This window comes from Natator depressus, chromosome 1 (assembly GCF_965152275.1).
Source record: "Natator depressus isolate rNatDep1 chromosome 1, rNatDep2.hap1, whole genome shotgun sequence".
Taxonomy (NCBI): Eukaryota; Metazoa; Chordata; order Testudines; family Cheloniidae; genus Natator; species Natator depressus.
Window position 1 is genome coordinate 305715837 of NC_134234.1, and position 15580 is coordinate 305731416.

At 42.5% G+C, this 15580-nt stretch overlaps 1 protein-coding gene across 16 annotated transcripts in view; it reads right to left on the bottom strand.

Annotated features, from left to right (window-relative positions):
* Window positions 1–15580, bottom strand: part of CADPS2 (calcium dependent secretion activator 2) — a 555767-nt gene that overhangs the window by 240184 nt on the left and 300003 nt on the right. For all 16 annotated transcript variants that reach the window (XM_074942329.1, XM_074942327.1, XM_074942330.1 and 13 more), the window contains one exon: window positions 5138–5277. In XM_074942329.1, coding sequence (XP_074798430.1) covers window positions 5138–5277 — 140 coding nt within the window. The remainder of the gene's footprint in view (window positions 1–5137; window positions 5278–15580) is intronic.

A 15580-nucleotide genomic window follows, 5' to 3' on the forward strand; every position in this document is an offset into this window, starting at 1 on the left:
TCTAACCTAGTCAGCAAACAGCGCCAGTGAGCTTTTAAACATCCAAAGACACATTCTACCGCCATTCTGCACTTGCTCAGCCTGTAGTTGAACTGCTCGTTATTACTGTGCAGGCTGCCTGTGTATGACTTCATGAGCCATGGGAGCAAGTGGTAGGGTGGGTCTCCAAGGATAACTATTGGCATTTCAACATCCCCAACAGTAATTTTATGGTCTGGGAAGTAAATCCCTTCTTGCAGCTGCTCAAACAGCCCGGAGTTCCTAAAGATGTGAGCGTCATGCACCTTTCCCGGCCATCCCATGTTGATGTCAGTGAAACATCCCTTGTGATCTACCAGTGCTTGTAGCACCATTGAAAAGTACACCTTGCGGTTTATGTACAGTTTGGGAAGGTGGTTCCGTCTATCGCCCCACTGCAATGGAAACCCATTGCAGCAAAGCCATCCACTATGACCTGCACATTTCCCAGAGTCACTACCCTTGATAGCAGAACGTCAGTGATTGCATTGGCTAATTGAATCACTGCAGTCCCCACAGTAGATTTGCCAACTCCAAATTGATTCCCGACTGACCGGTAGCAGTCAGGTGTTGCAAGCTTCCACAGGGCTATCGCCACTCGCTTCTCAACTGTCAGGGCAGCTCTCATCTTGGTATTCCTGTGATTCAGGACAGGGGAAAGCAACTCACAGAGTTCCAGGAAAGTGGCCTTATGTATGTGAAAGTTTCGCAACCACTGGGAATCATCCCATACCTGCAAGACTATGCGGTCCCACCAGTCTGTGCTTGTTTGCTGGGCCCAGAATCGGCGTTCCACTGTATCAACCAGCCCCACTACTGCCATGATGTTCCAGTTGCCACATCCCATGCTTTCAGGAATGTCTGTGTCCACGTCCTCCTCACAATCGTCCTTGTGCTGCCGTCTCTTAGCCAGGTTCTGCACATACTGCAGTATAATGCGTGAGGTGTTTACAATGCTCGCAACAGCAGCGGTGAGCTGAGCGGGCTTCATGCTTACCATGCTATGGTGTCTGCATGGGTAACCCAGGAAAAAAGGCGCGAAATGATTGTCTGCAGTTGCTTGCACGGAGGGAGGGAGGCAGGGGAGACTGACTAAATGTACCCAGAACCACCCGCGACAATGTTTTTGCCCCACCAGGCATTGGGAGCTTAACCCAGAATTCCAGTGGGCAGCGGAGACTGCGGGAAGGCTTCCCACAGCTTCCCACAGTGCACTGCTCCGTGAGTCGACGCTAGCCATGGTAGTGAGGATGCACTCCGCCGACTTAATGCGCTTAGTGGGGACATACACAATTAACTGTATAAAATCGATTTCTAAAAATTGACTTCTATAAAATCGACCTAATTTCGTAGTGTAGACATACCCTCAGTCTTCTCTTCTCCAGACTAAACAAATCCAATGTTTTCAATCTTCTTTCATAGGTCATGTTTTCTAGACCTTTCATCATTTTTGTTGCTCTTCTCTGGACTTTCTCCAATTTGTCCACATCTTTCCTGAAATGTGGCGCCCAGAACTGGACACAGTACTCCAGTTGAGACCTAATCAGCATGGAGTGTGAGAATTACTTCTCGTGTCTTGCTTACAATACTCCTGCTAATACATCCCACAATGATGTTTGCTTTTTTTGCAACAGCGTTACACTGTTGACTCATATTTAGCTTGTGATCCACTATGACCCCCAGATCCCTTTCCGCAGTACTCCTTCCCAGGCAGTCATTTCCCATTTTGTACGCGTGCAACTGATTATTCCTTCCTAAGTGGAGTACTTTGCATTTGTCCTTATTGAATTTCATCCTATTTACTTCAGACCATTTCTCCAGACCAGTTTGTCCAGATCATTTTGAATTTTAATCCTAACTTCCAAAGCACTTGCAACCCCTTCTAGCTTGGTATCATCCACAAACTTTATAAGTATACTCTCTATGCCATTATCTAAATCATTGATGAAAATATTGAACAGAACCAGACCCAGAACCAATCCCTGTGGGACCCCACTCGTTATGCCCTTCCAGTGTGACTGTGAACCACTGATAACTACTCCCTAGGAACGATTTTCCAACCAGTTATGCACCCACCTTATAATAGCACTATCTTTGTGCATATGCCTTCTGATAACAGTCTTTAATTACACAATCATATATGTTTTCCTACCGACCCTTCTCTGATTCAGTGCCGAGGATGGATACTGATCACTTAATAAGCAGCTATTCAATATTTGGTTTTCTCCTCACTGTTCCATGTATGGCTCTAGACCTTATTTACTGCACGCTCGTCAAACCTGCTCAGAAAACAGAATTATTAAATTAATTACTATTCTATGGTATTCCTAACAATAGTATGTGGTGCTTCACAAACATCAATGAATTTATCTTCACAATATCCCTGTGAGATGAAGATTTCTTATTTTTTTCATTTTACAGAGTGGGGACTGAAGCACGGAGAGGAGATTAAGGTCAAAAGTATCCATTAACTTATAATGCCCTATTTGAAAGCGCAGGACCTGATGTTTCAGAGTACTCCATAGTATTTAGCGCCTCCTATGTTCAAAACACTGTTCCCACAGATTTCAGTTGCAATTGTAAGTCCTCAGCACTTCTGCAGATCAGACCCAGGTTTCTCAGTTCAGGCACCCAGAGAAACAGGAACACAAAATTAATGACCACATGTGAAAAGTCTGGTTTAAGTGACTTGCCCAGAATCACACAGGAACTCTGTGGAAGAGGCAGGGTTAGACTCCAATTTGCCAGCACAGTATTCAAGTGCCTTAACTATGACAACCTCCTTTCTACTTCGGCAACCTCCAGCCTGAATCACTAAACACTTTCCAACTTTGTCAACAAAGGCAGAGGTCCTACAGATGTCACCCTTCTTTACTACACAGATCTAATCCTTCCCCTAATCACATTGCATCCACATGAAGGGAATAAATTAGAGTTCCTTGAGTGCTTGAATTTGCCAACTTATTAATGTTCTTTTAACTAGGGATGTAAATATAGTTTAAAAAGTTAACCGTTTAAACTATTAAAATTCTATCATTTAAACAGTTAACTGATTAAAGGGAGAGGGGCTGGGGTTACTCTGGCTGGCGAGGCAGGGGCTTGGGCTGGGGTCGGTTGGCCAGCTAGTGGGGCATGGCTGGAGTCCGGCCAGTGCAGCCAGGGTCTGGGGTCCAGCCGGCATAGCCAGAAATTGGCTGCACGGCCGGGGCCAGAGTGGCGTAGCCAGGGGCTGGGGTCTGGCCGACATGTCCGGGTTTGGCGTGTCACGGCCATGGGCTGGCTGGTGCAGCTGGGGGTTAATGGTTAATGTCAGTTAACAGGGAAGCCTAATGCTTACCGATTAACTGGTTTTACATCCCTACTTTTAACATAAAGAAAAGGAGTACTTGTGGCACCTTAGCTCACGAAAGCTTATGCTCAAATAAATTGGTTAGTCTCTAAGGTGCCACAAGTCCTCCTTTTCTTTTTGCGAATACAGACGAACACGGCTGTAACTCTGAAACCTACTTTTAACATGTTTTTTTTTTAATAATGCCCTAATTATTAAAAAAAAAACAAAACCCTGAAACCCCCCCAAGAAATTCCATCATGTGGCATCATATTGACACCCACAGCAGCAGATTTGGACCACCACACAGACTCCAGCCATGTGAGTTAATGGAGTAACTGATCTCAATAGTAGATCATCATCCTGTAGGTGGAAGCACTAAAGGGAGATGAGAAACACACTTTGCCAGTTGGTTTCACAGATATTTTCTGAGAACAGAAGAATATTGAAACTCAGGAATCATGGGTTCTATTACAGGTTCTGAATGGAAATGTCTTCTAGTCTGCACAGACTCACTTCTGCCTCTCCCTTTGCCTTCCCTCCCCCTGAAGCTTGACCCCTTCTGCCCTGTCCCCTCCAACCTGTCCCCATCTTCCCACCCCTGGCTTCTTATCCCTGTCCTATTCTCCTTGCCTACCCAGTCTCAGTTTCCACTTCTCAGACTTCTCATTCCAACATACTCTCCTTGCCCAGCCAGTCCCAGTTCCCCCTTCCCAGCTCCTCACCCAATGCATCTCTCCCTTAATGCCCCAGGCTCCTGAGCTCGGTCCTCTTGAACAACCAGTCTCAGTCTCCTTGCCCTACCAATCCCAAGTCTCATTCTTTGAAACAACAGAACCATTTGGGCTGACATTTTCACAAAAAAACCATCCTGAGGCAGACACGGGTCATAGAAAATTTCAGGCCATACAGTTAAAGTTTAGCAAAGTCATAAGGACCTGAAAAATGTGTTATATAATAGGAAGTGTGGGGAATCCTTAATAATAGGCGACGACACCAGCCCTGTCTGAAATAAGCAAAATAGAGACAATAGGAAGTATTTCAGAAGAATTTAATAGCATACTCAATGCTAATTTATACAGTAACAATTAGAATCTAGAATGATGTTCTTTTTCTGGAAACCTTCTGCCTTTTGTTTGCATTGTGTAGAAGGATAAAAAATATGCCTGCCGAACACTTTGTAACACTTGTAATTGAAGCCTTTTCCTTTTGCAGGAGACATTATTATTTTTGTAGTTGGGATGGGGGGTGCTGGCCATGTGTTTTCATTTTTTTTTTTATAATCCATTACACATAGCTCTAATGTAAGATATAAAAACAGGAAAATGTTCCTAAATTGGTACTATAATGCAAATATCCTTGAACAGAAATATTGAACGCGAGAGGACAAACTTTTTGTGTTACAAATAGCACCACATTCACATACAAAATTTATTTTATTTTAATGGAAATTGTGTGCCACCTAGATATCAAGTATTTTAAAAATCATTATTAACTCTAAGCCTAACATTCAAGGACTGCTTTTTGAAATGGCATTGCACTTTTCACTCTGACATCTTAGAATTCGTTCTTACAATTTGTCTTTACATCCCAGTGAATCCTTTGAATTAAATGTTAGTCCAGGGTACAAATTATTTATAAAGCTAGCACATGGTACCTTCCCATATTACAGCAACTGTTGTGCATTTCAATGCTGCTTCTCAACTTTGTCTTATAGTTACAAGTGGAAAAATGTGAACATAATATTGGAACTAAATAACATGCAGAGGAATTCAAAAATTCCATACTCACCCACAATGCTTCATATGGGGTGGTTTATCCATCCTCACTGCCAGTTTAATCTTCAAGTCAGAGTCCTGGCTGTTTTTGGGGACTATCATTTTATGCAACTCAGGCGACTTTGAGCTATTGGATGTTGGATATAATATAACCTGTAAAATATAAAATAAGAACTTTTTTATTGTACTGACTCAAAAATCTTACCAGAATCTACTTGGTGACTTGTGACCGATTGAGAGCTTCATTGTATCTTTTCCAATAGGGGTTGTTAGAGTCAAGACATGGCTAATAAACCATTTTATTCCATCTCCTCACAACAGATGTGTTTTCAAAGCAGATTCATTTATTTTCTGACAAATGGGTGTTTTTATATCATCAGATAACATGTTTTCCTCCTGTGTTACTTCATTCCAAATTAATAGCTCAACAAGCACCAGCAGAACTGACAGTTGAGAAATGCTCATGTACAATTAAGCAGGCACCTAGACACTTTCGTCATTCAATACTCCACAGGGAATATGTCTACTGAAACAATGTGCTATGGTATTATACAATAGATAGCATTCTCCAGCAATGAAATTAATTACTTGAGAGAACACGAGTAATACACTGTTTCTTACCATTTTTATTATTCAGTCAGTGGTAATAATGAAAATTAATTACAGTAATATCACAGAAATTAGAGATGGAAGAGATCGATTAGGTCTAGCCCATCTTGCTCCAAGTGCAGTAGGCTACAGTTATGTCTCTAGCACTCTATCCAACCCACGTAATCTATTCACAATACCATGTTGATATATCTACAATAATGACAAGTTATATACAATTGGAAAAATAAATCTTTATTTCAAATTAAACAGAAGCTTGGATCCAAACTGTTAAAAAAATCCTTTATTTATTACTAATTACAATTAAGCAGTCTCCATGTAGTACCTGAATAATATTAGATAACCATAGCCTCCTCCATTCTCATTGTGGCCACAGCCCTTGAACAGGATTATACTTCGAAATCGCATGTCTCTAGGGGACTCATGACAAGTCAGTGTGTTCAGACTATCACCACCAAGAAATGAAATATTTCAAACTAAAGCACAACCCTGTAAAATAACAATCTACTTCTGTGTCACTGTTCTACAAGATTCACGAGAAAAGGTCATCTAAAACAACTGGTTTCATAACTATAGCTATATATCTCCTCTGTGTAATATGGGAAAGTTAAAATGAGAACTTGAGTACAACTCGCCAAGAAAAGGTAAATGTAAAGACTACCTTCACGGCTAAGACCATTATAATAGTACTGTATCTGAGGCCTAAATCTCTGGGATGTTGAACGCCCCCAGTTTACAGCATTTTATCTTAGTACTTTGCAGGATCAGGATCATGAGTTCTGGTAATCACAGACTCATACAATCGTAGGACTGGAAGGGAACTCGAGAGGTCTTCTAGTCCAGTCCCTTGCACTCATGGCAGGACTAAGTATTATCTAGACCATTCCTGACAAGTGTTTGTCTAACCTGCTGTGATAAATGAAAGGGGGGGGGTAGCTCTCTTTTGTGGAGACTCAGCCAGCCAGTTAGCTATAGAATCCCTCTTGGTAGCTGTTCTCTACTTGCTTTACCTGTAAAGGGTTAAAAAGTCTGACTGCATGCATAGGTAAAGGGAAGTGAGTGGGCACCTGACCAAAAGAGCCAATGGGAGGACTAGAACTTTTTAAAATTGGAAAAAAATCTTTCCCTTGGTTGGTCTGTCTGCTGTTCTCCGGAGAGAGGAGACACATACCAGCAATGTTATAAGAAGCTTTAAACCAGGTATGGAAAATCATCAGATCATACCTAGAACTACTACTTAGAACCCCAGATATGCAAGTAAATCAGGGAATGTGTAGGAAGGACATGATTAGGGTTATTTCTTTTATTTTTTATTGGCCTGTGGACTCCTCTGTGCTAACCTCCAAATGCTTTTGTTTTGCTTGTAAGCTGGACCTCAAGAAAACCATTCTTGATGCTTAATTATTATATTTGCTCTTTTTAATTCTAGCAATAGCCTAAGTTCCAAATGTATTTTCTTTCTTTTTGTTTTTAATAAAATTTAACTTCTTTAAGAACAGGATTGGGGGTTTTTCTGTGTGTCCTAAGAGGTTTGTGCACATGTTGTTTAATTAGCTGGTGGCAACTGCTGATTTACTTTGTTTTCTTTCTCAGCTCTTCCCCGGCGGCAGGGTGGGGGGTGAAAGGGCTTGAGGGTACCCCACAGGAGGGAATTCCCAAGTGCTCCTTCCTGGTTCTCAAAAGGGGGGGGTTGTACTTGAGTGGTGGGAGCATCTACCCATTCAAGGTCAGAGAGAAGCTGTGAACTTCGGAGTTTAATACTAGCCTGGAGCGGGCAGTATTAATTTTTAGAATCCTTTTAAGCTCCCACCTTCTGCACTCAAAAGTGCCAGAGTGGGGAATCAGCCTTGACACCTACTCTAAAAAATCTCCAATGATGGAGATTCCACAACCTCCCTAGGCAATTTATTCCAGTGCTTAACCACCCTGAGAGTTAGGAATTTTTTCCTGATGTCCAACCTAAACCACCCTTGCTGCAATTTAAGCCCATTGCTTCTTGTCCTAACCTCAGAGGTGAAGGAGAACAATTTTTCTCCCTCCTCCTTGTAACAACCTTTTATGTACTTGAAAACTGTTATATCCCCTCTCAGTCTTCTCTTCTCCAGACTAAACAAACAAATTTTTTCAATCTTCTCTCATAGGTCATGTTTTCTAAACCTTTCATCATTTTTGTTGCGCTCTCTAGACTTTTCCAATTTGTCCACATCTTTTCTGAAATGTGGCACCCAGAACTGCACACAATACTCCAGTTGAGACCTAATCAGTGTGGAGTAGAACAGAAGAATTTTTTCTTGCGTCTTACAACACTCATGCTAATACATCCCAGAATGTTTGCTTTTTTTGCAACAGTGTTACACTGTTGACTCATATTTAGCTTGTGGTCCACTATGACCCCCAGATCCCTTTCCACAGTGCTCCTTCCCAGGCAGTCATTTTCCATTTTGTTTGTGTGTAACTGATTGTCCCTTCCTAAATGGAGTACTTTGCATTTGTCCTTATTGAATTTCATCCTATAAACTTCAGACCATTTCTCCAATTTGTCCGATCATTTTGAATTTTAACCCTATCCACCAAAGCACTTGCAACTCCTCCCAGCTTGGTATCATCCGCAAACTTTATAAGTGTACTGTCTATGCCATTATCTAAATCACTGATGAAGAAACTGAACAGAACTGGACCCAGAACTCATCCTGCAGGACCCCACTTGATATGCCCTTACAGCTTGACTGTGAACGACTGATAACTACTCTCTGGGAACAGTTTTCCAACCAGTTATGCACCCACCTTACAGTAGCTCCATCAGATTCTAGGTTGTATTTCCCCAGTTTGTTTATGAGAAGGGTCATGCGAGACAGTATCAAAAGCCTTACTAAAGTCAAGATATACCACAGCTACCACTTCCCCCCAATCCACATGGGTTGTTACCCTGCCAGAGAAAGCTATTAGGTTGGTTTGACACAATTTGTTCTTGACAAATCCATGCTGACTGTTAGAAGATAATAAAGTGATAACTAAGTGTTTGCAAATTGATTGCTTAATTATTTGCTCCATTATCTTTCTGGGTATTGAAGTTAAACTGACTGGTCTGTAATTCCCTGGGTTGTCCTTACTCCCCTTTTTATAGATTGGCACTATATTTGTCCATTTCCAGTCCTCTGGAATCTCACTGTATTCCATGACTGTTCGAAGATAATTGTTCGTGGCTTAGATATCTCTTCAGTCAGCGCCTTGAGTATTCTAGGCACTGGCACCCGACTCCGTGGGTCCTCCAAGGCTGGAACACCAAGGGGGAAAATATGCTCCCCGTCATCTCCCCTGCCATCCCCACAGCACCTCCTGCCTGCCAGTGGGCCCTGCAGATCAGTGCCTCCCCTTCCCTCCCTCTGCGTCGTATCTGCTGCAATCAGCTCTTTCGTGGCATGCATGAGGCTGGGAGGGAGGGGGGAGGAGCGAGGATGTGGCACACTCGGGAGGGGTGGAACTGGGTGGGAAGAGGCGAGATGGGGGTGGAGCAGGGGTGGGAAGAGGCAGGGCAGCAGTGGAGTGGGAGCCAGAAAAGGTGGAGTGGTGGGGTTTTGGAGGAAGGGATGGAGTGGAAGATTGGACAAATGACCAGGGAGGAGTATAAAAATGAAGGAGTGAAATCAGGAAGCCAAATCACACTTGGAGTTGCGGCTAGCAAGGGATGTTAAGAGTAACAAGAAAGGGTTCTTCAGGTATGTTAGCAACAAGAAGGTGGTCAAGGAAAGTGTGGGCCCCTTACTGAATGGGGGAGGCAACCTAGTGACAGAGGGTGTGGAAAAAGCTAATCTACTCAATGCTTTTTTTGCCTCTGTCTTCACAAAGAAGGTTAGCTACCAGACTACTGCACTGGGCAGCACAGTATGGGGACCAGCCCTCTGTGGAGAAAGCAGTGGTTCAAGACTATTTAGAAAAGCTGGACGAGCACAAGTCCATTGGACTGTATCCGAGGGTGCTAAAGGAGTTGGTGGATGTGATTGCAGAGCCATTGGCCATTATCTTTGAAAACTCATGGCGATCGGGGGAGGTCCCGGATGACTGGAAAAAGGCTAATGTGGTGCCCATCTTTAAAAATGGGAAGGAGGAGGATCTGAGGAACTACAGGACAGTCAGCCTTACCTCAGTCCCTGGAAAAATCATGGAGCAGGTCCTCAAGGAATCAATTCTGAAGCACTTAGAGGAGAGGAAAGTGATCAGGAACAGTCAGCATGGATTCACCAAGGGCAAGTCATGCCTGACTAACCTAATTGCCTTCTGTGACAAGATAACTGGCTCTGTGGATGAGGGGAAAGCAGTGGACGTGTTATTCCTTGACTTTAGCAAAGCTTTTGATACGGTCTCCCACAGTATTCTTGCCAGCAAGTTAAAGAAGTATGTGCTGGATGAATGGACTATAAGGTGGATAGAAAGCTGGCTAGATCGTCAGGCTCAACGGGTAGTGATCAATGGCTTCATGTCTAGTTGGCAGCTGGTATCAAGTGGAGTGCCCCTAGGGTCGGTCCTGGGGCCGGTTTTGTTCAATATCTTCATTAATGATCTGGAGGATGGAGTGGATTGCACCCTCAGGAAGTTTGCGGATGACACTAAACTGGGAGAAGTGGTAGATATGCTGGAGGGTAGTGATAGGATACAGAGGGACCCAGAAAAATTAGAGGATTGGGCCAAAAGAAATCTGATGAGGTTCAACAAGGACAAGTGCAGAGTCCTGCACGTAGGACGGAAGAATCCCATGCACTGCTACAGACTAGGGACCGAATGGCTAGGCAGCAGTTCTGCAGAAAAGGACCTAGGGGTTACAGTGGATGAGAAGCTGGATATGAGTCAACAGTGTGCCCTTGTTGCCAAAAAGGCTAATGGCATTTTGGGCTGTATAAGTAGGAGCACTGCCAGCAGATCGAAGGACGTGATAATTCCCCTCTGTTCGGCACTGGTGAGGCCTGGAGTACTGTGTCCAGTTTTGGGCCCCACACTACAAGAAGGATGTGGAAAAATTGGAAAGAGTCCAGTGGAGGGCAACAAAAATTATTAGGGGGCTGGAGCACATGATTTACGAGGAGAGGCTGAGGGGATTAGGATTATTTAGTCTGCAGAAGAGAAGAATGAGGGGGGATTTCATAGCTGCTTTCAACTACCTGAAAGGGGGTTCCAAAGAGGATGGATCTAGACTGTTCTCAGTGGTACCAGATCACAGAACAAGGAATAATGGTCTCAAATTGCAGTGGGGGAGGTTTAGGTTGGATATTAGGAAAAACTTTTTCCCTAGGAGGGTGGTGAAGCACTGGAATGGGTTGGAGGAATCTCCTTCCCTAGAGGTTTTTAAGGTTAAGATTGACAAAGCCCTGGCTGGGATGATTTAGTTGGGGATTGGTCCTGCTTTGAGCAGGGGGTTGGACTAGATGACCTCCTGAGGTCCCTTCCAACCCTGATATTCTATGATTCTAGTCTATGATTCTATGAATGGGGCAGGGCCTGGGGCAGAGATGGGGGTGGACCACCCCCCCGACACTTTTGAAAGTCGGCACCTGTGATTCTAGAATGCATTTCATCAGGCCATGGTGAACTGAAGACATCTAACTTGTTTAAATAATTTTTAACATGCACTTTCCCTGTTTTAGCCTCTGAGCCCACCTCATTTTCATTGGAATTCATTAAGTTAGATGTCCAATGGCTACTAAACTTTTTGGTGAAAACTGAAACATGAACCTTGTTTAGCACTTCTGCTATTTCTACATTTTCTGTTATATCCCCCTCCTCATTGAGTAATGGGCCCACCCTGTCTTTGGTCTTCCTCTTGCTTCTAATGTATTTGTAGAATGTTTTCTTGTATCCCATTGTGTGTCTAGCTAGTTTACTCTCGTTTTGTGCCTTGGCCTTTCTAATTTTGTCCCTACATGCTTTGTTGTTTGTTTATATTCATCCTTTGTAATTTGACCTAGTTTCCACTTTTTGTAGGACTCTTTTTGGAGTTTCAGATCATTGAAGATCTCCTGGTTAAGCCATGGTGGTCTCTTGCCATACTTCCTATCTTTCCTACCCAGTGGGATAGTTTGCTCTTGTGCCCTTAATAATATCTTTTTGAAAAAATGCCAACTCTGTTTTTCCCCTTTGACTTGCTTCCTATAGGATCTTACCTACCAACTCCCCAAGTTTGCTGAAGTCTGCCTTCTTGAAATCCATTATCTTTATTGTGCTGATTTCCCTCCTACCATTCCTTAAAATCATGAACTCATCATTTCATGATCACTTTCACCCAAGCTGCTTTCCACTTTCAAATTCTTAACCAGTTCCTCCCTATTTCTCAACTGTTTTAGTGAAAGAGAAAAAAAATCAAGATATATCATATAATGTCTATGAAATGTGCACATTTCATAATAAACTAGAAGTAGTGACTTGCTTTGGGGTGTCAAGTAGATTTAGTTCCCTTTAAAGAGCTAGTAAGCTGACTGTATATCTCAGTTTTAGTTCTTAAGATAGATGCTTCTACTGTTCAAAAATGAATATTATTTTTCAGAATGAGGCCCCTAAGGAAGCAAAATTATTTCCATTTAATATAAAAATCATCTTCTAAATACATATCCAAAGCCCAAAATCTTTTAATGTAACCCTAAATTGCAATGCATGTGTGTCTGAAATAAAAAAAATAATGTTAATTCAAAACAAACCACACTGAATATTAAGCAAAGTATCTGTGTTCAGGCTTAAGGTTATTACATTCTAACAATTTTAAATCTCTCATTGTGCTTACTAACAGAATTCCAAGAAAGGTAATTCTTGATTCTTCCCCCCCCTTCCATGAATATAGAAGCCTTTGAGTTCCATTGCATAGGAAATGGTTTCTAGTTGTTTTTTCCTTTTAAGCAGAAACTATGTAAATAACGTTAATACTCCTTCCTTGCATTTAATGATTTCATATATATCTAGGCATTCATGCCAAACAGTAGATAATAGTCTGATTTTTTCCCTCTTTTACAGGCAATAGTTACTACTGTCATGAAACAGATTAACAGACCTAATGAGTTGCAAGCAACATTTCTTTCTCTCCAAGGTTTTTATTTATTTTTTTAAAGTTGACGTAAACACAAATAGACAAGTGTGTCATTAATTCATAATTTTTGTACTGGTAGTTTGTCTGTATTTTAAAAAGGATGATGGAATTTTCTTCCCATATCTCTTTTTGGCACAAGTTCTTGTGTACCAAATGTGCACAGAAGATCTATTTGCATTTACCCCCTCCCGCCCCCCCCCCCAATAAAACTGTAACTTTAAGTACAGATTGCTGAGAGGCAAGTCTTGTACAGATTGCATTCCAAGAATGTTAGTGATAATGTTTAACATTTTTCTAGCACTTTATGTGTACAAAGCATGTACGGATATTAGCTAATTAATTATGAAGGTAGGTGAGGTAGTTGGACAATTATTAACCCCTATGTGTCCGATTATCACATTGCATACATTGTCGTAGCACTGTGGAAGTCAATGGAGCCACACTGATTTACACCAGCTGAGGATCTGGCTCAGTGTATTACAGATAAAGAAACAGAGATGGGAAGGCAAAGCAATGTGTCCAAGGTCACCCAGTGAGTCAATGGCAGAGCTGTTGTTAGAATTCTGGACCTCCTGACTCTATGCTCATTCTTCCAAATCACAATGCTTCAACAAGGAGGTTAGAGGGCGGTAAAAATAAATCTACAAGTTAAGAAATTTGAAAATGGTCCATTAGCCAATTGCATGCACATAACCTCATGTCATAAGCCCTTTATACCAAATAACAATCCCACAGCACCAGTGTCCTCCATTTCATGCCCATTACATCTCTCTGACAAAATCTCAAGTCACATTAACCATCTAATACAAATAATACTAACGTTTCATCTATTACAAGTACTACTAATGTTTCACTTCACATAGTCATATACAGGACACAAAGAACACTGTCTTGTGTTCACGTTTTCCTCTAATGAGGATGCCCAAGCAATATAACCAACCCCTTAAAGTACGTAATAATTATAATTACACTCAAAAAACTGTGCTAAAAGAACATTACTAAGCTTGCAAAGTCAAGCACTCAAACGTTAGGAAATGCCAGAGTTAAAGTTGCCTGTGCAATCTTAATTCAGCTCCCTTGTACATATGCATTATGATACAGTCTTTAACTACATGATCACTACTATTTTTTCAACAGGATCCATGCATCATTCAGGCCTGGTCTACACTACAAAGTTAGGTCAACATAAGCCATCTTGCATCAACCTATTTGTGCATGTGTCTATACTTAAATTCATCTCTCACCCATGGAAGTGCCCTATTATGGCGACCTCCCCGAATGGCATAGAGTCATGGTCAGCACACTAAGGTCAATTCAAATTTCTGAAATGCCTTTTCCTGATTGCCCAGCTTGGCGAGCACACCTAGCAGCTCTCCATTGTTGTGTGCAACTGCCCAGCTGATCATGCCAGCTATGTGCTCCAGACATACTCTGGCCCAGAGAAGACAAGAGATATTGGATCTCCTGGGCCTGTGGGGAGATGAGGCTGTGCAGGCACAGCTACGGACCAACCGTAGAAATGTGGACATCTAGAAGCAGATTGCACGGGGGATGCAGAAGGGGTATGACAAGGATCAGTAGCAATGCCGCATGAAAGTGAAAGAACTGCGATAGACATACCAGAAGGTCAAGGAGGCCAACATTCAATCTGGTGCCGAGCCAAAGACAGGCAGCTCTTACAAAGAGTCTTGGCAAAGACACCATCCCTGCCTCCCCCCCACACATATACCTCTGAAGAGCCTAAGACACAGACCACTGCCATGGACAGCTAGAAGGAGGAAGAGGGAGAGGGCAAGGAGGAGGAGGAGGATGGGGGACATGCTACCGGGGGCATCCAGCTATGCCGCAAACCAGGTGCGAGGCCAACCCACAGGCAGAGCAGGGCTGCTCACTCAGCCACCCATCCCCAGAACTTCAATAGGTGCCAAGACTCACCCCTCCATCAGAGTCTGCAGTGACTCATTGTCATGTAGCAGTGCATGGGATTCTTCCGTCCTACATGCAGGACTCTGCACTTGTCCTTGTTGAACCTCATCAGATTTATTTTGGCCCAAACCTTCAATTTGTCTAGGTCACTCTGGATCCTATCCCTACCCTTCAGAGTATCTACCTCTCCCCTGGGCTTAGTGTCATCCGCAAACTTCCTGAGGGTGCAATCCATCCCATCATCCAGATCATTAATGATTAATCATTAAGCTTTACATCACTCAGCAGCCTTAACTAAAAATTAATGTATTTATGGGGATTTCTTCTCCCTCCCAAGTTTAATAGTTTAGCACAATGTAGATATTTGTGCGCATGCTCACGTGTGCGCGCACATGTGTGTATCTCAAGCAATAGAAGGAAGAAAAGGGGGCAGTTTCATGCGTCCAAGGATCTCTTTTGGAACAGATGGGTGAACCATTCTGAACTGAACATCAAGAACTAAAGTCTAAAGATGAACGAAACCATGAGAAATGAGAATAAATACATGTCAATCTATCCAATAGCTCTAATTACAGCACTTTGTGTCACTGTAAATAAAGGTGACATATTGCCAAGGGGAGAAAGAAAAGAAAAGAAAAAACAGTTGAATGCTATTATTAAAAAGATTGGTTTCAGACGTGTTAGTCTGTATTTGCAAAAAGAAAAGGAGTACTTGTGGCACCTTAGAGACTAACCAATTTATTTGAGCATAAGCTTTCGTGAGCTACAGCTTCATCGGATGCATCTGATGAAGTGAGCTGTAGCTCATGAAAGCTTATGCTCAAATAAATTGGTGAGTCTCTAAGGTGCCACAAG